General features: G+C 39.2%; 2 protein-coding genes across 3 annotated transcripts in view; both read left to right on the top strand.

Annotated features, from left to right (window-relative positions):
* Nucleotides 1-3,336, top strand: part of LOC125794051 (trinucleotide repeat-containing gene 6B protein-like) — a 29,998-nt gene extending 26,662 nt beyond the window's left edge. Inside the window, exon 22 of the mRNA XM_049473456.1 lies at nt 326-3,336. Coding sequence (XP_049329413.1) covers nt 326-782 — 457 coding nt within the window. The 3' untranslated portion in view covers nt 783-3,336. The remainder of the gene's footprint in view (nt 1-325) is intronic.
* Nucleotides 3,337-5,788: 2,452 nt separating this feature from the next.
* On the top strand, nt 5,789-21,965 carry LOC125780386 (casein kinase I). Of its 2 annotated transcripts, none has more exons than XM_049473474.1 (11): nt 5,789-5,975; nt 9,221-9,308; nt 9,567-9,677; nt 11,182-11,330; nt 13,228-13,456; nt 14,550-14,720; nt 16,535-16,683; nt 18,698-18,869; nt 19,207-19,298; nt 19,436-19,495; nt 20,784-21,965. In XM_049473474.1, exons 2-10 carry the CDS (start codon nt 9,233-9,235, stop codon nt 19,466-19,468), a joined length of 1,182 nt encoding a protein of 393 aa, XP_049329431.1. In that variant the 5' UTR covers nt 5,789-5,975; nt 9,221-9,232; the 3' UTR covers nt 19,469-19,495; nt 20,784-21,965. The 2 variants fall into 2 exon arrangements, with proteins under 2 accessions (XP_049329431.1, XP_049329432.1); XM_049473475.1 differs by lacking the exon at nt 5,789-5,975 and adding an exon at nt 6,238-6,400.
* The last annotated feature ends 545 nt before the right edge of the window (nt 21,966-22,510 follow it).

Below are 22,510 nucleotides of genomic sequence, written 5' to 3'. Positions count from 1 at the left end.
ATTTAACAAAATTAAGGAATTTTTTATCATGTTTTCTTTATCCAATTTAAAAAATATTTCCATTTACGCAAAAATAAATACATGTGCATAGTAGCCCTTAAGGGGCTGATAGTACCACAGAAAGAGAAATATCAACACATCAGGAAGAAGAAAGAAAAAACACAGGGTTGTGTATGGGTCTGTTTAGATTTGCAAATAATTGCATTCAGTTTTTATTTAAATTTTTGCTTTTTTACACAGCGGCCCAAAGTTTTTGGAACTGTGTTTGTACTTTGATAGACGGTGTGGAGTTAAGTCTGTGGTACCTGTCTTTGTGTCTCTGCAGGTGTGTGCTGGGGAACACCACTATTCTGGCTGAGTTTGTGAGCGAGGAGGAAGTTGCTCATTTCTTCACACATTCCCAGAGCTCCGGAGGGGCGGGGTCTCCCGAGGGGTCGTCCGTCTCCGAGCCGGCCGGGCGAGAGGGAGAGAGAGAGAGGGAGAGGAGTGGTGGAGGAGGAGGGATGGTGGATACGGGCGGAGGAGGAGGCGAGGCCGCGGCGGGTTGGCAGGGCTTGGACGTTTCGGGTGGTCTGACGGGTGGGCCGGCAGTGGAAGGACCCGGACTGGCTCTCTTCAGCCAGTGGAGCAGCAGCGGGGCCGAGGGGCAAGGGGGCGGAGTTTGGGGCGGCGTGACCCCTGGTTACCACAGCACCAGCCTTTGGGGCGCTCCTCAGATGGAGGACAGCCCGCCGGGCCTGTTGCCAGGTGACCTGTTAGGAGGCGGGGCCGACACTCTGTGACTGACAGGGAATGTTGAGAGTTGACCTTAAAACACTGGTACATGGATTCAACACACACACACTCTCTCAGAGCAGACAGGCAGACACTTTTATACACTTAGCAGCCCTCGGACATTCGGATCTGGAGACTCTCAGCACACACACACACACACACACACACAGATCACTGTGCAAAAGTCAGAGCCCTCATCATATGTTTCATTTTCAGGCAAAACGACTATTAATTATTATTTAATCAAAATTATGCATCATTATATTGATAAAATCAGAATTCAAGAACCTATTTTTTTTTAGCAGTTTAGCCCCACCCATTTACTCTGCAGTTTAACTCCATTCATTGACACTACAGCAGTTTAGCCCTATTCATTCAGCCTATAGCAGTTTAACCACATCTATATATGCTACAAGCAGTTTAGCCCCACCCTTTTAGCCTAAAGCAGTTTAGCCCCACCCATTGACACTACAGCAGTTTAGCCCCATCCCTTCAGCCTATAGCAATTTAGATCCACCACTGACACTACAGCAGTTTAACCACACCTATATATGCTACAAGCAGTTTAGCCCCACCCATCCAGCCTACAGCAGTTTAGGCCCACCCATTCAGCATTTATTAGTTTAGCCCTATTAATTTAGCCTACAGCAGTAGCAGTTTAACCACACCTATATATGCTACACACAGTTTAGCCCCACCAGTTCAGCCTACAGCAGTTTAGCCCCACCTATTCAGCTTATGGCAGTTTAACCATACCTATATATGCTACAAGCAATTTAGTCCCACCCATTCAGCCTGTAGCAGTTTAGCACCATCCATTCAGCATTTATCAGTTTAGTCGCACCCATTCAGCCTACAGCAGATTAGCCCCACCCATTCAGCCTACAGCAGTTTAACCACACCTATATTTGCTACAAGCAATTTAGCCCCACCTATTCAGCCTATAGCAGTGTAGCCCCATCCATTCAGCATTTATCAATTTAGCCCCACCCATTCAGCCTATAGCTGTTTAGCCCCACCCATTTAGCCTACGGCAGTTTAGCCCCACCCTTTCAGCCTGTAGCTGTTAAGCCCCACCCATTCAGCCTATAGCAGTTTAGCTCCACCTATTGACACTACAGCAGTTTAACCACACCTATATATGCTACAAGCAATTTAGCCCCACCTATTCAGCCTACAGCAGTAAAGCTCTGTCTGTTCACATTGAAGTTATTTGCACTGTTTTAACCTCTAAAGTGTTGAATCACTTTTTAAATGGTGCAGACAGTGTAGGGCAACCAAACAGAAACATAATTTCTTTTACAATCTATAACACAATAACAGAAAGCCTTTTTACGAATATAAAAAATAATCAGTAAAATTACACAAATACGTAAATTATTGCAAGTTATTGAACCCATGCAGACATAAATATAACAATACATTTTAAATAAAACAAAACAAATTAAATCCAAGAGAAATTAAGGACATGAGTTGTTTAAATAACTAGAGTGCTCTGACTTTTGCACAGTATGTATACAGGGACACACTTAAGTCAGACATTTCTATATGAACACTGGACATAAAAACACCAAACTCACACACTCACACACACACACACACACACACACACACACACACACACACACACACACGGTGGCAGCAGCATTAAGTGCTCACAGTGGTTCTGTGGTCAGTTTGGCTTTAAACTATGGTGGGTTTAAACGGCCTCTTCTCACCAGTGCACTCATCTACTGCGAGCCCGCCACTCCTCCAGGGTCCCACTGCATTTCATCCTATCCTCTGCTTCTACACAAACACACACACACACACTAATCCGCCTGACGATTGTTGTGACAGTGATGCTTGCATTGCGATTTGTTTTGCATGAATATAGCAAAGGGCAATCTGTACGTCTGCTAATTAAGGACAAACATACACACATTTACACACACACACTTATCCAAGCGCACTGATGCAAGCACACCTCCTGAAGTGAGTTGTTTTGTGGTCATTTTTGTCTGAGTGTGTGAGAGTGAAATAGACCTTCCACTGTCCTCTTTTTTAGGCTTCCTGTATCTCCTGTGTGTGTGTGTGTGTGTGTGAGTGTGAAGGGCTGAGTCTACTGCGCATGTGTGCACTTTACTGTTCTGGCTGTAGTGTGTGTGTGTGTGCGTGTGTGTGTGTTGGTGTACTCTACACTGTGCTGGTACTCTGGCGTTAGCGGGTTTCTGCGTCTGTGTTTTTTAGTATATTCTCACTCATGTAGCCTTTTTTTATCGGCTGTAAAACTGCAATAATGATTCTGAAGAGCATTTTTAAGACACGAGCGCGTGACGGCCAAAACCGATCTGTCCCCAGCAGCCAGGAGGTTTACACACACTGCTAAATACAGATATTGTACGTTTTATGTTTGTGCTGTTTTATTCTGTTATAATTTTGTTTTTTGTTTTAATTTAAGACAGACTTTAACACTCCTTTCAGTGTTTCCTTTTTGGAGATTTTACAGAGCATTCGAGAAAAGTTATTTAAATGAATGAGAGAAAGACAGAGCTCTATAATAAAGACGAAGATTGGCTTGAACCCCTGTGTGTGCATTCTTTATTTCATTTTATTCAGTTCAATTTAAGCAATCATCTTAAGCACATACACCCACACACACACATTTCCACACAAAATATATCCAGTTTGAAGTTCTAATCATATTAATATACACAATCAGTGACACGCAGTAACATATAGTGAGCACACATGCCTGGAGTGGAGGGCGGCCATGGCTAAAAAAGTTATATTGTTAATATACTTTTTAGTGGACACAGCTTTTTGGTTGCTAATACAATTAAGAGACTCTGTAAATAAATCAAATTCACTGAGAAATGCATTAAAAAAGGGATGACATTCTAAATTACAACATTGAAAAAAAAAAAGCTCTAGTTTTTCTGGATGTGTTCTAGCAAAATTAGCAATACAGTTCTGATCTATACCTGTGGGCCATTTCTGTCACAAGGAAACGTGCACACAAAATAACTTTAAAATACTTTTTATAATTAAGCATGGTGTCTTGTACATTGACCTAATTGCAAAAGTAAGATGTGTAATTAAAAAAATAATGTAAAATACTTTGAAATAATGTACAAACGCTGAAAAATAGCATTTGTTACCTGTCCCCACTCTGTAATTATAATCATAACAATAAAATACAATTATTAGAATCCTTCAGTGATGTAATCTTTTTGCATTGTTGTGTGACTCCATCTATACCATCTATGCACTAAATATATATTTTTGTAATAATAAATTGAATACTATTTACAGTAAGTTAAAATGCACATTTTAGTTGTGACCCTGTTACCGTAACACATTACCTTATCTGAAACATCTGGAACATTCTACAAGTCACATCTACAACAGGAAGTGACATCAGTTGGTTCTTCTGAAGATCATGGGAAGACCAAAATTAAGTTCTCTCATTTGTTTTTGTGTATATTTTATCTTATTGTAACTGTGACTGTAGAGCTCAATCTCAACACTCATTCCTGTTACCCAAATTCTTTGTTAGATGTTATTTGTCTATTTTATATTTTTAAAATACACATTTTGGAAAAATCTCTAGAATGTGCTCAGTGTCCTGCTATTATAATGCTATTAGCTTAGCTGCCATTTAGCTGTTTTTCATGTTTTTGCTAATTCTATAGCAATTCATTCCTGCCAGTAACATGACTGAGTTCCAGTAACAGGAATGAATGCCATTGTCATAAATATTAGTTATTTGAACATGCAGTCAACCATTTCTTTAAAAAAAAGACTTTCTTGAAAGAAAAACAAAGGAATAAGTGGACTTGCTTTTAAATATGCTTTTTAAATGTCACATGAGTTTTGTAACCATCTTTGGCTTAGAAACCTTAGAAACCGTATAAAAATAAGTAAAGAGTTTGCTCAGTACCTGTTTTGAATAGTTAAATATATGTTATTAGATTCAGAGTTGAAGAGTTAAAAAAATAAGTTTTAAAAGTAAGTTATAAAAGTAATGTAGGGGTGGGGAATGAGCAGCAGGTGGAGACAGAGACCACACCACACAGATATCCATCACTGCACATCTCCAGTTAGAAAACACTGGCTTTAGGAGATTGTTGGTTCAAATCCTGTGTATGTAGCTCAACATCGGCTACAGGAGCCCTGAGAGAGCACAATTGGCCTTGCTCTCTCTGGGTGAGTAGATGGCACTCTCTCCCCACATCACTCCAATGCGTGATGTAGATGAGCATGAGGCGTCTGTGAGCCGATGTATCAGAACCCTGTAATGCTACTCGGTAATGCTGCATCAGCAGCAGTTCGAAAAGAGGTGGAATCTGACTTCACATGTATCAGAAGAGGCATGTAATAGTCTTCACCCTCCTGGTGTGTTGGGGCATCACTAGTGATAGGAGGGGTCCTAATGAGTGGGTTGGGTAATTGGCTGTGTAAACTGGGAGAAAATGGGATAAAATTATAAATAAAATTATAAAATAAAATACTGGCTTTTTCTCTGCTGACCATGGCTGACAGTGCTTTAACATTACATTTTTCCTTAATCTGACACTCATCATTGTATCATTTACTACTGAAAAAAATTATCCTGAACGGTCCTTTAAACATAGTGCTTTGGTGACGTTACTAAAGTAAACACATATAACTGACAACAACCGAAAGATAACCAACATTTGTACTTAAGTAAAGTAATAAAGTATTAGTTCTTTGCTACATGACTCCTCTGTAATTACATGTGTAGATATTTTGCACGATTTTTAAATGTAATACTCTGACTTTATATTATAAATACAAAACGTATAATAAAGTGGCTGCTTTTCAATATGATCCCCTGTGGCCTATTTTTTTCTTTTTTTATAGAATACTTATCTGTTATGTTTATTAGAACAGTTTTTACTCCTGAAAAGCCCCTTCTGAATTTAATTTAATATTAAAATAATAATACACGCTGTGTTTGACGGGTGTCACGTGCTCAGTGTGTGTGTGTTGTGTAGAGTAGTGAGTAGAGGGGGGGCGGGGCAGAGGCTCACTCGGCGTTGCTGAACAGGGAGCTCAGCCGACTCCAGCAGAGGGACAGTGGGATATGACACCCGCCACAATCCGCTCCCATCCTCCTCCGCCCTCGGCTCAGCGAGCCTGACAAACAGCGGATCAGAAACAGCATCGCTCCAGCTTTCAGACAAGCTGAGTATCGGGTGAGTTCGGTTCCGATGGGCCGTCGAAACCAGCGGGGAAAGACGGGGTTGGGGGTTGGTCTCGGCCGAGCTGGAGCTCTGAGCGAAGGGGGGAGCAGGGGGCGGGGAGGGCTGGAACTCCGCTAGCTTAGCGCTGCGTTACTGTCAGCGAGGGAACGGCGATAAAACAGCGTTAAAACACCCACTTTACCCGTCAGGCTGTCGAGCAGAGCCGCGTAGGGCGGTGCGGTGCGGGTCCCGGCGGTAAGTGGAGAGGCTTCACCGGGAGAGGAGCTCAGACTTCAGCCTCGCACTTACAACCGAGCGCTGTTAGCCTGCTAGCGCTGCGGCTAACAGCTGGGTCCAGCTAACTAGAGTCTACAGGAACTGGTGAAACGCTTTAACTGCTGTAACACCAGTAACAACAACAACACCAGCAGCTGCTGGTACGGACTAGATAATTCGTGTAACGCTAACTGTCACTGTCACAGCCACAGTAAGGGCATATGTGACTGTAACACTACAGTAACTTTAGTAACATGTACTAGTTCATTATAGCTAGTATCAGCTGTAACAATAGTAACTGTAGATTAACTGGTGCAGTGACTGTAGTGACTAGCAATAATAACGTTACTGCTAATGTAACTTTAGTAACTGTGCTGTGGTAATGCAGCTCACATGTTAGCTGTAAACACTGTAGTAAAAACTATAGCTGTAAACACTGTTTTAACTGTAACTGCTATAGTAACTGTTTTAGTGGTACATTTTTAGTGGTAATGCAACGCACATGTTAGCTGTAAACACTGTAGTGACTGTAGTGCTATCTATAGTAACTGTAACATGTAGTAGTCCGAGCTAGTATCAGTTGTACCTGTAGTATCTGTTGTAGTAACTGTAGTGACTGTTGTGACCAGCAGTAGCACTGCTGATGTAACTGTAGTTACTGTGGTCTGAAGTAATGTATCTCTTAAGAAGTAATGTAGCTCTAAGAGTAACAGTAAGCAATATGGTAACTCTTGTACCTGTATCCGCTGCATTGACTGTAATGACCAGCAATAGTCTTGCTAATGTAACTGTAGTAATTGTGCTGTAGTAGTGCAAGTCCTGTAGCTCTAATAGTTACAGTAATCATGGGAGCTGTAAACACTATGGTAATTCAAGTAACTAACTGCTGCAGTGACTGTAGTGACCAGCAATAGTACTGCTAATGTAAACATAACTGTAGTGACAGTGTTGTAGTAATGCAACTCACATGTTAGCTGTAAATGCTGCAGTGACTGTAGGGTCTCGCAAATGTAATACGTAACTATCTATTGAAACTGTAACATGTAACCTAGTAGTTCTAGCTAGTATCAGTTATAACTGTAGTAACTAACTTTTGCAGCTCTAAGGATTACAGTAATCATGGTAGATGGTACTATGGTAATTCTTGTGACTGTAGTGACCAGCAATAGTACTGCTGATGTAACTGTAGTAACTGTGCTGTAGTAGTGTATTTTAGCTCTAAGAGTTACAGAAATTATGGTGGCTGTACACAATATGGTAATTTTTGTAACTGTAACTGCTGCAGTGACTGTAGTGACCAACAGTAGTACTGATAATGTAACAGTAGTAAGTGTGCTGTAATAATGTAACTCTTGTAGCTCTAAAGGGTTACATTAATCATAGTGGCTGTAAACAAAATGGTAACTCTAGTAACTGTGACCAGCAATGGCCCTGTTGATATAACTGTAGTAAATGTAAACTGTAGTATTGTTGCTATTGAAGCTCTAAATGTTTCAGTAAACATGGTAGCTGTAAACACTGTGGTAACTCCAGTGACTGTAACTGCTGCAGTGGCTGTAGTGACAGCAATCGATGATACTAACTGTAGGCTGCATTTGTTCTATCCAGTATCAATTGTAACTGTTGTGACCAGTAGTAGTACTGCTGATGTAACTGTAGTAACTGCAAGCTGTAGTAATGTATCTCCTCTAAAGGTTACAGCAAATATGGGAACTTTAACTGTTGCAGTGACTGTAGTGACCAGCAACTACTAATGTAACTATAGTAACTGTGACCTGAAGTAGCTGTATTTAGTGTATGTTGCATCTGTAGTAACTTTGACTAGTGACTGTCGATAATACTGCTGACGTAACTATAATAACTGTGTGCTGTACTCTCATAGCTCTAAGGGTTACAGTAACCATGGTAGCTGTAAACACTGTGGAAACTGTAATTGCTGTAGTGATTGTATTGACCATCCAATTAATATCTTACAATAGTAACTGTAATATGTAGAAGTACTAAGTACTAAGTAACTCTTAGGGCTGTAGTAATAACTAGTAACTGTGGTGGATAGTAATAGATGAGGAGCGCTAAGGTTTACAGTAACTGTGGTAGCTGTAAACACTGCTGATAATTGATAACTATCCATAGACCTCCTGATGTAATTCTGGTTACCGTGAGCTGTAGTAATCTCCTAATTTTAATAGCATTAATGGTTAAATGTGGTTGATTAATGAGCCTGATTTTTTGCAGTGGTGTAGCTTGAGCACACATTTAGTTTTTGTTATTTTTAGAAATAAAAAGTATCCGAGGGGACATTATTAAGGGAGTTGGATTCTGGAGGATAAAAAACCTAGAAAGGCAACTTGCAGAGCCGATAACATTCTACAAACCAATCAGTGTGAAGTATAGGGAGACTCCGCCCATGTAGGTAATGATGTCAGGTTGTAGTAAGGTTCAATACTTCCCTCAATCACTAAACTGCACTGTGAAACAAAACAAACCGGACTAAATTAGTACTTGGGTCCAGATTTTTGCATGTGATTTTAGCCCTGAAACATGGCTACTGATGTCCATCACTTTTGTTCACGACTGAAAACAAACAGCAGTACCACACTCACTCCGCCAGATGATAAACAGCATGTGCAGTTAGATCAGAACTGATCTGGAGTTTGTCTGGAGTTCAGACATGCTTCAGGAACATGTGAGCTTTTAGACTCTGAATAAATGATGAAATTCTCTAGCTGGGTCACATGCAGGCTGGGCCCGTCCACTCACTTATGTCTGGCTTTCACAACAGCCTCTCTCACACAGCTGGGCACACTGGCACACTCGCGCTCTGAGGCTGGGCTAAACAGCTGATGAAGCATTCCAAGAACCAGCAGAGTCTGATTAGTTACTCTGCAGGCCAGCTGAATAACTGCCACTCTGATATTTCTAAGAATCATTAATTTATTATTTATTTAAAGTAAATCTTTGTGTGTGTGTTTGTTTTGCAGTTCACCGAAAGCATGGATCTGCGAGTGGGGAGTAAATACCGGCTTGGCCGCAAGATCGGCAGCGGCTCCTTTGGGGACATTTACCTCGGTAAGACACTTGCGTTAACTGTGGCCACTTTATTAGAAACATCAGCAAACTTGCACTTCCTTACTGGATACATTAGAGGAGATACACCTACAATTTACATCCTTGTTTATTATTATTATTATTATTATTATTTTTTTTTTTTTAAAAGAAACACCTACCTTGTGCTTCATCCAAAAGTGTGAGTTTGTGGTAATGATGATGGTAATGACACTCATAGTACATGTTCTTCATAAGCATTTCTTATGTGTTGGTTTCCAGGTTCTAACATCGCTACAGGGGAGGAGGTGGCCATCAAACTGGAGTGTGTGAAAACCAAACATCCACAGCTTCACATCGAGAGCAAGTTCTACAAGATGATGCAGGGAGGAGGTAATGAAGGAGGGAGTGAATAGAGACGAAGGGTGCGGCAAAGAAACTTCCTTCTGTCAAAGGCTAGGAGATATACTAACAACAATCACCTCCATTGTAAATATCTATGTACTTACCTATGTGTGACACAGTTATTGGTGGATTCCTCTAGAGGCCTTCTTGGTGGCAAAGACATCATAAAGATGGTAGTACAGTGTTTTGTACATTTTTTTAAGCAGCATCAGGCCCACATGTTTGAAACCCGTAGAAATTGTCCAAGCCTGGTATCAGCCAAACCGGCAGTCTTGCATTGTTTTATTTTAAACTCCATTTGCATAAATTAAATAAAATGAAGTGTTGTGTATCACTTACTATTCTTGGTCTCAGTTAATCCAATTTAATACAGGGTTCGTACTGTCATGAAAAACCTGAAAAAAAAAATATTTGAAAATAGCAATTTCCAGCCCTGGATAAGTTTTGAAAAAATAAAAATGCCCAGAAAATTTTGGAAAAGTCATGGAAGTTTGGTCTACAAATCTGTGTTTCAGTTTTAGTTTATTGATGGGGAAAATTTGTTAGCTAACAAATACATCAGCTCAGAATTAATTCAGTAATTTAGCTCTACATAATGGAGCTCTCAGGATCTGACACATTTTATTATTAAATATTGTGTGTCAAATTAATTTCAGGCCTACTATAAATCAATTTTGATTATTGTTTTAGTAGATGTTTGGTTTTGTTGTCCATGTTTTCACTGTTTTAAAAAGTTTATGGTCATGAAAATTTGCCTTAAAGGCATGGAAAAGTAATAGAAAAATCATGGAAATTGGTAAAGAAGTGTACGAACCCTGTTAATAGCTCTTCATAAACTAACTTATTTGCAGTTGAAAGATACAGCTGCTGTACAGTGCTAGGACAAGAACAATAGCTGAGTGAATTAGCATTCTGTTTTTTTCTGGTCTCTGTATGATTTTAATTTAATGTAGTGATGTCAGAATACTGCGCGGGCTGCGCAGTTACTGTACATGGTTTGATGGTGTGAAACGCTGGTGTGGGACAGGATTTATGTTACCTTATGAATGTTTATTTAATTCTAAATCCTGCTCTACCAGTTTGTGGTGGCATTCATGTGCACTCCTTTCATATATATGATATTTCCGATAGGATTTGAAGGCAATGTTCATGATGATAAAATGTCCAAACTAGTGTGTCTGATGCTACTAAATAGTCTCTCCCTGTATATTGCACTATTAATGATTTTTAAATAATGTGGAATAGATGACTGGACGACTGGACTTGTTGCACAGGTGCTGCATGCTATCACGATACCACACTAAAATTCACTCTGCTCCTGAGAGTGACCTGTTCTATCAGTATTGTTTGTAGAAGCTGTCTGCATGCCTAGATTCTAGGTTTTATACATATGTAGCCATTAAAGTGATTCATTTATTTGAATGGGTGAGCAGCTATCTAGCAATATAATTTTAATACTTTTGTGTGACGCATTATAATGTGTGTGTTTCAGTGGGGATACCTTCTATAAAGTGGTGTGGAGCTGAGGGTGATTATAATGTGATGGTGATGGAGTTACTTGGCCCTAGTCTGGAGGACCTCTTCAACTTCTGCTCCAGAAAGTTCAGCCTGAAAACAGTCCTCCTGCTTGCTGACCAAATGGTAATACACACACACACTCCTATACACACCCCTCTCTGTCCATCTGTGTGTGTGTATGCATTAGTGTGTTCAGCTGTTTGGCAGCTGCTGCTAAAGGTGTTCATGTGACGTCACAGAGCAGATGATTTAAATAACAGCACTAACAGTAAAATGAGCACTGAGTTTACAGTGGATAGTAACTCACAGTAAAGAGACCTCAGCCATATTTGGACAAGATGACAGGAGCCCACCTCCCCATGGGAGAGTAATTTCCACAGGAAGTCTGTAATTCTGTTTTTCATCAGATAAACATTTCTTGTGTAAGTGAAAGATATTAGTCTACATATCACTGAGTGCGTTTATATGCATCGGGTATTCTAACTGCTGCAGAAAATAAGTTATGTAGTACGTAATACAAGCAACAGATTTACATTAACTAATGTAAATACTGAGTTTACATGAGTCAGCCAATAATCAGATTATTACTTTGCAGTCAGCCAATGGTCTCTCAGAATAAGAGTCACAGTATAGATATGCATAATCTTAGGGCTGCACCATATTGGAAAAATATTACATTGCAAATGTTCTTTTTTTTACGATATATATATATATATATTGCAATATTAATCAATGCAGGGTCCATGACATCAGCAGCCCCGCCCCCACCCACCCGTCTCACGTCTGAGCTAAGTCAGCGCTGAGTACTCAAACCCAAGGAAAACAGCAAACAACAGTAATCGTCCCTTTAATCAGGCATTTACATTTTTTAAAAGGTAAATAAGAGCATTTATCTGGGATTAAAAGCGTGAATTTAGCTGTAAGTGAAAATATCAGCGCAAAACTGTGCCAGACTGAGGTATCTCAGAATACTCTGTGAAGTGTACATCCACTGAGCTAAAATCCAGCTCTCTATATCAGATATTCTAAATTCTAGATCTCCCTCTGATCTAAGGAGTTAGAGGGTAGATTTACTGTATTATAATATCTCAGGGTAGTTTCAAAGCTTTTTTAACTATCATATTGTAATGTACTGTGTTAATGAGTTTAACTGAAAATAACCGCTAGTTTAGCTCCATATTCCACTTTCAGCAGCTTAAAACAAAGGAAAAGGTCACACCCCTACCGAACCATAGTAATCCAGTTAACTGATTAATAGTGCATGTAAACACACTTGTCTCACCAAAATAAGTCTGTGACTGTTTTTTTTCCCTTTTCTGAAAAAAGGAAACTTTCACTAAAGCTGCTAGAACAGTATCTCCTCTTAGTTAAAAACTTCAAGCACATTTTTCTATGTTCAAAAACGCCTTTTAATTTCCTGAATGTCCTGAATAGGTACACTCTCATTTGTGGTTTTAAAATTTAATATGAATCTGTTATGCTGCAGTCTGTACAGCCAGATCAGAATTCATGTTTTATATATATATATAAATCTGGCACAAATGTTTGCTGAGGAAAGAAGTAAAAATGGATGACCGCAGTGGCTGTTGCTGTTGGCCGAAGTTTGCTTGTTTATCTCTGGAGGGTTGGGTCATGTGAAGCATTGCTCTTTAGTTTAGGAGCATGAGCTTTTCAGATGAATGTCTGTGTGAGGCTCTGTTCATAGTCAAATATTTTTCATCCTCGATTTAAGTTTGTTGTTGGGCTAAACTCTGGCTTAATCGTTTTAAAGAAAGCTTGTGATCTGTCATTGTACACTGCAGCAGCATGGGAATAAACTGACAACAGTTAGTTTTGTCTTTTACCATCAAATACAATAGTGATACTGTTGTGAGAGAACCTATGGGGCACCACATCACATTTTTATTAAATTCATAAAAGAACAGCCACTCTCTAAAAAAGCTTGTTCTCCATCATAAAATCATGTTAACTGTGTTTCTAAATGTAATAAAATGTTGTATTTGTGTGCTGCTGTTTCCAGATCAGCAGAATCGAGTACATCCACTCCAAGAACTTCATCCACCGGGACGTGAAGCCGGATAACTTCCTGATGGGTCTGGGGAAGAAGGGAAACCTCGTTTACATTATTGACTTCGGCCTGGCCAAGAAGTACAGAGACGCCCGAACACACCAGCACATCCCCTACCGCGAGAACAAGAACCTGACCGGCACCGCCCGCTACGCCTCCATCAACACACACCTCGGCATAGGTACATAACACACACACACACACACACACACACAGTGTGGGCAAAACCTCATATTTGAGGAGCTACGTTTAGTGCTTTGGATATCATTTTTGGAATTACAAAATAAACAAATGTATTTATCCTAAAATAGGACATTTTTAAATATCCTGTATGCGGCAAGTTGTCTTTTGAGATCAGGCACTGCAAGTCTGCTTAATGTATCAAAAGTAAATTAGAAGAGAATTTTTTTACACAAAATGTTTTTTAAAATTTTTGAAGTACTTGCCATCAGACAGTGTATTATTTAGTGCTGTTTAAATCCCACCCATTAGATAGCTGTGTTGTTTAGATACCACTTTTCATTTACTCAGATTTTATTAAATTGTCTTTTTTATACCATGAAACATTTCCTATAATTAGCTTCAAACAATAGCAATATATCTCCTTGCAAACAGTATTCCAAAAATTGTAATATATTGACTTATAACCCCTAGATGTGGAAATCTCATGGCACCTTTTGATTCAATTTGATTACGAGATCTGCAATGTGATTATAAAATGGTTAATGATGCATCTTAATGCACCAGTTTTTCTTTATCTATGCAGAATTTCTTTTTTCCTCATTGCTTGATCCTTGATTTTTAATTACTCACATTGAATCGTGATATAAATCTAGGATTAATGTTAGGGTAATGATTAGACAGGCTTCAGCTACAAGGAAATCAGAAACAAGAAGGTGATTATAATGTTATGGCTGAGTGTAATATATGCACAGAGCTGGTTTTACTCCTAATGGCACAGTAACTCACAAACCTGTATTTAAGCCCAGTCATGCAAAAACTATAAATAAATTAATAAATAATACAGTAAAACAATCAGAATCTTGCAAAATACTGTGATATGTATTTATGATCATACCACCCAGCACTAGTTCCAAGTAAACAAACTCATCAACTGATCTAGAAAAGAGACACTAGCTAGAGTTGTTTCTTGTAGAACAGAAGTCTTGTGGTTGATTTGGGACGGGCCCTGCATGTGCTGGCTTGTGTTAGCTGTCTGTAGTCTGCTGTAATCTCTTTTTTTTCACTCTCTCTCTCTCTCTCTCTGTGTACAGAGCAGTCTCGGCGGGATGATCTGGAGTCTCTGGGCTACGTGCTGATGTACTTTAACCTGGGCTCTCTGCCCTGGCAGGGTCTGAAAGCCGCCACCAAGAGGCAGAAATACGAACGAATCAGCGAGAAGAAAATGTCCACCCCCATCGAGGTGCTGTGTAAAGGCTACCCCTGTAAGTGACCGGAGGGGATGGGTGTGTAGTGCAGTGTTTAACACTGAGCAGAAGCTGCTTTTGTTGGAGTAACTTTTTCTGCTGTCCAGGAAAGACTTTCTGCTAGATTTTTGATCATTTACTGTGAGGATTTGATTGCATTTGGCACAGTCATTTCAGAGAACACAGTTCTGCTGTTTCACAGCTTCAGTACATGGGGCTTAATTACCCCTCTGTGTAGTGCTGGGCTTTTTTACGATCAATTTGAATTACAGTTTTAGTGCCATTTTCAAAATGGAGTAATCACATTTTTACGTACAGACATTTTATCTTAAATATCCGAAAACGCTACTCCTTTCTGAAGTGTTTATCCGTCCTACCTTGTTTACTGGTGCTTCTCACAGACTAACGCGCATATATTTTTTTAACATTTAGATCAGTCTGAAGACTCGTACCAAAACAGTTAAAATAAACAAATAAATCCTACTGCTTTTAAAAACTGCAGCGTCGTCACTCTCCAGTGAGGATCTGTGATGAACTGCGGAAAACAATAATAATCTCTCCTTCAAAGTTTTTTTCTGTGACTCGTTTAGTGCGTTATTTCTCAATTTTCAGTCACAGACCCATGTTTTGAAGTATAATCCAAGTTTAGTCCATCAGTGTGTAACACAAGGTCATTGTAAACAATGTTTTGAATCATTGATTTACACAATAAATCGACTCAAGCCAAAGTTTACAGGTAAACCTAGTTTTGAACCTTTTGTTTTCCATCTGTAGTTTGTTTTTTTAGCAGGAGAAAAAATAATCGAGCATAATTAAAAATCATAAGATTTTTTTTTTTCTTCAAATTGAAGATTATTTTTTTAGGCCAGAATTGCCCAGCACTACCCCTATCTAGTCCATACCTGGCATTAGGCATGGTGCCAACAGGTTTGTGTTTGTTGATTTTCTTCAGTCCTATTCTATTTTCAGTACTTCTCGACAGGGACTAGTAAACTGTGTGTGCATTTTTTGCATTTGTGGCAGCAATGAGTGCAACTTAAAATAGATGAATTGATTAATTAGTGAAGGCCCACAAATATGCACATGTTTTTGTGTAGTTATAACAAAAGTTTCAGCCTCGGTAGATTAATTTTTTTATAAAAGATTTCCGCACGGATTAAAAAGTGCTGTAAAACAGCCAGCAGAGGGAGCACATCTGTACTTTCCTGACACTTTACTAAAGATTTGTCAGTCCTACTTCCTGATAAACCTTTTGTTGTTAAAAACAAAATTGAATTAGTAATATATTGAATCAGTTTTGGCTAATAATGAGTTATATTGAACACTATTATATTGAAAATAATTGGTGTATGTTTTATGCACTATTTATATGCAAAATATTAATTAAATGACAACCAGCCTACATATTATATCATTTCTTCATCTCCAGATGTTTACATTCAGCTTATAGTTTACATTAAATAATTTAGATTTAGTTGTATATTTTTTACTCTATATCTCTCTTACCTTTTTTTTTTTTATATATATATAAACGTGCCACTTGGAATCTGAAAGGGTTAGAACATGAAGTTATGGCACAAAAGGGATGAAAATATCAACTCTGTGCCTGTTTCAAATGGTTTTGACAGATTTAATGATGAGTTAATGATGAGTCAAATATATGGTCCCACAATTTTAGACTGGGCTGTACAGCTGTTTTGTATTAAATCAATCAGATATATGTACAACATATATATTGTATTGTTTTAGTGTTTTTTTTTTAATTTTTTTTTTATCAAGTGTCTTTTAACAGGTATTATTTCTAATTCTGTTTTTGTGTTTTATCTCCTCAGCCGAGTTCTCCACGTATCTGAATTTCTGCCGCTCGCTGCGGTTCGATGATAAGCCGGATTACTCGTACCTGCGGCAGCTCTTCAGAAACCTCTTCCACAGACAGGGATTCTCTTACGACTACGTGTTCGACTGGAACATGCTCAAATTCGTGAGTGTCCAAACTCTTCTGATGTTTAGAGCAGCATTACATGAGTTGTGTCTCATCCCAAATGTGATGAGCTGTTCTGCCCATGTTTTTAGATAACAGTGCGTCATACAGTGTCAGAAACCACATGAGCAGGTAAACTGTATAATTAGTGTTTTTGATAAAACATTAGGTGTCACAGTTAGAGATGGACTGATCTCTGTTTATAAGGGAGATTTGGCCATCAATGCTTTTTTAGCTCGATTAGCTGAATGCCAATACCGGTCTTGGGCATGGCCAAATGCAACATTAATGCCACATAGATGCCAGGCCCAAACCTGGTACAGATTCCCCTAAATATGGCAACTTCTAAGCAAACCATGGGAATCTAAGCTGAATTTAAATAAACAAAAATGCATTAATCATCAAAATAAATGGATTGTGCTAATGTGTGCTATGTGTGCTAATTGTTTTATTTTTGTAATAACAAAGCCAATACCACAGAAATGAGTATCCCGACATCAGCCACCTCACTGCCTGTTTTATATATAACCAAGTTGTTATTTTAATAATAACAATAATTTAACACTCTAACTTAGCTCCAGCTGGGGTAGTCTTTAAATCCCCGCAAAAGAACTGCACTGTGGAGCTCTAAGTGGAAACAACTGTAAGGTGCATTAGTCCTACACATATGCGCTGCAGAAACTGTGAAAGCTTCAGACTGACTAAGCGAGCAGAGCCTGTAGCTGGTCTGGAGTGGCTGCGGAGTGTAGTACTGAATGGCTGCTGACGAGAGTCTCACTGCAACCTGTAGGAAAGTGGGGTTTATCAGGCCAGTATTGGTACGTGTGCTCCAGCTCCAGAACTTTATTTAGCGTCTGGTCAAGTAACTGCAGCTTCCTCTGATTAAACTTCCCTAACAGTGATCCACAAGGCATTAGGGCTGGTTATTGTTTTAATTTTTTTGTTAATACCAGTTCGATACTTTAAAGTCGGTACAATGATCTGTAGTGCAGACACACCACTCAAACTTGAACAGACCAATAAACTACTTCACACGGGTATAAGAGAAGACTTGACACTGATTCAGCCACTTTTTTTAGAAAATTAAAAATTAAAACTCAAACTGCCCTTTTTATTCACAATTTTACTTTTTCTTAAACTCTAGATGCTTTTATGTGTCTACTTGTGGGAAAATATGGGAAAAACATTTATTTGAAGAATACGTTGTTTATAATTAGTGTAATTTGAATTACCTTTCAGTTATTGATGATATAAATAGCTGTCTCAGATGTGTCTTTTTGTTATTACATTATGTGATAAAAAGGACCGAGATGTACAGGGGTTGGACAGTGTAACTGAAACTGAAACCTGTTATTTTAGTGTGGGAGGTGGGAGGTGGTGGCCAATCTTCATTAATTACACATTGCACCAGTAAGAGCAGAGTGTGAAGGTTCAATTAGCAGGGTAAGAGCACAGTTTTGCTAAAAATATTGCAATGCACACAACATTATGGGTGACATACCAGAGTTCAAAAGAGGACGAATTGTTGGTGCACGTCTTGCTGGCGCATCTGTGACCAAGACAGCAAGTCTTAGTGATGCATCAAGAGCCATGGTATCCAGGGTAATATCAGCATACCACCAAGAAGGACCAACCACATCCAACAGGACTAACTGTGGACTCAAGAGGAAGCTGTCTGAAAGGGATGTTCAGGTGACAACCTGGATTGTATCCAAAAAACATAAAACCTCGGCTGCCCAAATCACGGCAGAATTCAATGTGCACCTCAACTCTCCTGTTTCCACCAAAACTGTTCGTCAGGACAATAAGTTATTGTGGTCTAAAACCAGGTGTTTTAGTTTCATTGTCCAACCCCTGTAAATTGTATATCGCCATTTAGAAAGTAAAAAAAATAATAATAATTTATCCATATTGCTAATTTACGCTTTGTTCACAGACACTGCTTTGGACATGGTGGATGTTGCACTGTCTAGAAGAAAATGAGTGAATGTTTAAATGAGGTTTTTTGATTCAGGGAGCGAGTCGAGCAGTGGATGAGGGTGATCGAGAGCGGAGAGGTGAAGAGAGGGATAGTGGAGTGGTGCGGGGGTCAGGAGTCAGAGGACACGCCTCCTCCGGGCCAAACCGCACCAGAAACGGCCCTGAACAGCCAACTTCCAACCCAGCCTCCCGCATCCAGCAATCAGGTAAAAGAAAAACAGTATGCTCTGAGAGATGCTGCCTGCAGGCCTAGCATCTCTCTCTTTATCTCTTTCTGTGTCAACTAATCGCTACAGCCCTAATTATGTTTTGCAGTTCTGCAGCAGAGTATTGATTTTTTTTTTTTTTCCAGTTCACATTGGTGTTAGAGATAACAAGGTTGTTATCAATATCACAGTTCTGATTGGATAAAAATTAAGCTTTTTTTTTCTTTCAAATTCTATGCACCTCCCAAAGAAATCTCACTATCATTTGGCTTTTAGAGTAGTGTGTGTGAGTGAGAGTAAGTAAGAAAAGGATTGACCTTTTTGCTTGTGTTGCTAGGTAACACATCGCCACGGGCAGTCTCCCGAGGAGAGCGGGACCGGAAGGTGAGCATGAGACTGCACCGAGGAGCCAACGTCTCGTCCTCACAGGTACATTTACTGCATCACTCCATCCTCACAGACGCACACACCAAAAACCACCCCTGTGGGAGTCTCTCAGATCTTCCACACCCTGCTCTTTTATTCCTTTCATTCATATCTGTTTCTCTCTCTCCCTCCCTCTCCAGGTCAGCATGCCATATGAGCACCTGGGAAAGTGAGCTGTCCAACCACACACAAAACAACAGGTAAAAAAACACACACACACTTTTACACACACACCATGTGTCCAAATGCTTGTGGAAATCCTTCCTAATGAATATAATCAGATACATTAATTCCTCCACACTGCTGTCACACACACAGCTTGCCCCGTCTCTAATTTAGAAGTACTGCAGATAAACCAATATGAACCTATTGGCACCTTGACTCACTCCATTGATCTGTAGAGCTAAAACCGATAAAACTCCATCCAATACTTTTGGATTGGGTGAGGAGGGGTGGTCCTGTCTACAGTTCTCTTGTTGCTGAATGCAATCAAAACTTTGCAACAATGCTTATTCTGGTATCTAGTAGAAAGTCTTCCCTGGACAGTAGAGACAGTTATTCAACAAAAGCAGAAAAAAACCCTCTTCAATACCCTTTTTTCTGAAGAAACAATGAATTCCAGATTACTGACATTATCCACATCATCAGCAATAAAGAAATAAAATGTCAACAGGGATTTTTATTGTCTGCACCGTAATAATGTGTGATGGCATAGACTACCGGTGGAAGGGGTATTGGGGCTTACACACACACAGGCTCACCCTCCGTGTCTCCAAAAGTGTAAACACACCAGATATGGGACAAGACAACATCCTTATTCACTGTACACCAGCTCATGCAACACAAAGGTTGACAGGTCTAGCAAAAATCTGGTCTAAATCCCACCTGTCAGAAGCTTAAACTATCCTACTATTAAGGTTGCCACAGACATTCAAAACAAAGAACATTTTCATTTTGAAAGGTTTGTAGCGACAATAATACATATAAAAATAAAAAATAAAAAAAAGTCCAGTTCATGGGAAAACTGCAAACCTGGAAAATCGGGTTTACATGCAGATTAAAGACTTAATGTAAGAAATGTAAAATGCAGTTCTTCTTGTGCTTCTATCTGAGTCAGAGCTGGAAGTCTTGACTGAGACCGAATCCGGAGCGTTAGACACCACACACCAGGGGAAAGCCTCGTCTTTCCTTGTGTTGTCTATGTTCGAGCGATTCAGTCCTTTTGCCAGAACAAGAAATCCGCACATAAGGCGAGCGTTGGGCAGATTACTCCGCAAGTTGAGGTCAAACTCTGTGGCATAATTAATTTGAGTTGAAAAATTATATAAATGTAACTTGATTGACTCACAATTTACGATTAGGTGTTTTAGAGTAAGATGGTAAGCATGAATATATTTGATTTGTCACTAAACTACCACTTTATAGACATTAAATAATTCATTACTAATGTACTGACTGACCCTTTGCATGTGTTTGTTGTTTCTGCAGGGCTGCAGGACTCCGCCTCCTTCTCCAGATATTCTCAGAGATCGTTTTGTTCTGTTTTTTTTTTTTTAACACTCTGCCTGTGAACCTGACCAGCACAACGGGGGCTGATCTGCGTGACCCTCCGCTCAAATGAAGACTCTGCCCCTTTACCCCTTTGTTTCATCCCACACATCACTCCTTTACACATCACTCCTTTACCCATCATCCCTCACTCCTGATCTGTGATCGCGTGATAAAGGCTGGGAGAGAAGCTGAACGTTGTTTTTCGTTGGTTTTGAATGTAAAGGGTTCGACTTTTTTGAGGCGGGTTGGTTTGTACTCTCCAGTTTGGAATGTTTGTGTACACTTTGTTTGTTTGTTTGTTTGTTTGTTTGTTTTTGTGTGCACAGACGAGCAGTGATTATCTTTTAGAGAGAAATCGGACACAGGTTGGAGGGTTTTTTGTTGGGCTCAGGCTGCACAGTGTATTGTTTGTAAATGATCTTATTGTCTTCACATTTAGTGTTGCTGTCCAGATCAGTTTCTGAGGGCATTCTGATAAATCGGCTTATTTCTACAATAATTTTGGGCAACTTTAAAGGGGAATTCCACCAAAAATCTCTGTAGAATCCAGTGTGTGTGAGAGAAACTAATTCAGAGTGGAGGTTTAGTTAGAAATTGTGCTTCACATTTGAGAAAATCAATCTCAAAAAATTAAGCATGCATAAATATGGCTATGACACATATATTTATAACCTTTTTACTGTCAAAACTCACCAGTAAATCCTACAGAAGTCTTTTTTTTTCATAGGTAGAGTTTTATATGGAATGATGATGTTGGGAAGATCTGGGGGAAAAACTAAATTATTCCGCACATCGCCCTGCTGTATGCATGCCTCTACCATTTTAATCAAAAATGCAACTTCTAGAAGTGGTTAAACAGTGTATTCATAACCATTAAGTCCCGTGAGGAGCTTCCTTCACCACCACACTACACTCTTCAATATGCATCAATGCATTCATTATCAATCTCTTCAGGCTGCAGCAGTTGAGCTCCGCCCGTTTACCTTATAATTCAAGTTTAAAAGGGGTGTTTTGCTTTTTGAATGAGTGCAGCCAATAGAAATTGTTGATGTTTGATGCAGAATACAGAAACATTGTACCATAAGCATATGTGGAAAAAATAAAATGCAAGAATATGAATTTCAGATATGAGTTATTTTGGTGGGATTTTCCTTTAACCCTGCTATTATTGGTCAATTAATAACCTGTGATTTTAATGTTTTGCGGGACGTGTCAGAATATAATACAATATGTAGCAGAATAATCCCAGTACTTAACTTTTAAGAGTATTGTGCAGCCTGAGTGTTCACAAAAGAAAGAGAGATACAGAGAGAGAGAGAGGAATAGAAGAACAGCGAGGTAACAGAACAGAGAGATAGGAAATAAAGAGCAGATTGAAATGTTGTGTGTGTATATGAAAGTGTGGCCAGGGCTGGGGGTCAGAATTCAGTACTTTTATGCTGCCAACCTAAACACTTTAGCATTATCTAGGCCTGTAACAGTAATTACATTATCAACTTTTTCATACTAATAATAATAATATATGAACATGACCTCTCATTTTTGCTAGCTTTTCTTAAACATTTAATGAGACATTCATTATTGTATTGTACTCAATGTCTATATATATACATATTAATTAAAACTTTTTCTTTTTTTCTTTTTTTATATTTATTGTTTTTTTG

Source organism: Astyanax mexicanus, unplaced genomic scaffold (assembly GCF_023375975.1).
Source record: "Astyanax mexicanus isolate ESR-SI-001 unplaced genomic scaffold, AstMex3_surface scaffold_38, whole genome shotgun sequence".
NCBI lineage: Eukaryota > Metazoa > Chordata > Actinopteri > Characiformes > Acestrorhamphidae > Astyanax > Astyanax mexicanus.
The sequence above is the reverse complement of the archived record's forward strand: the minus strand, read 5'-3'. Positions and strand labels throughout refer to the sequence as shown.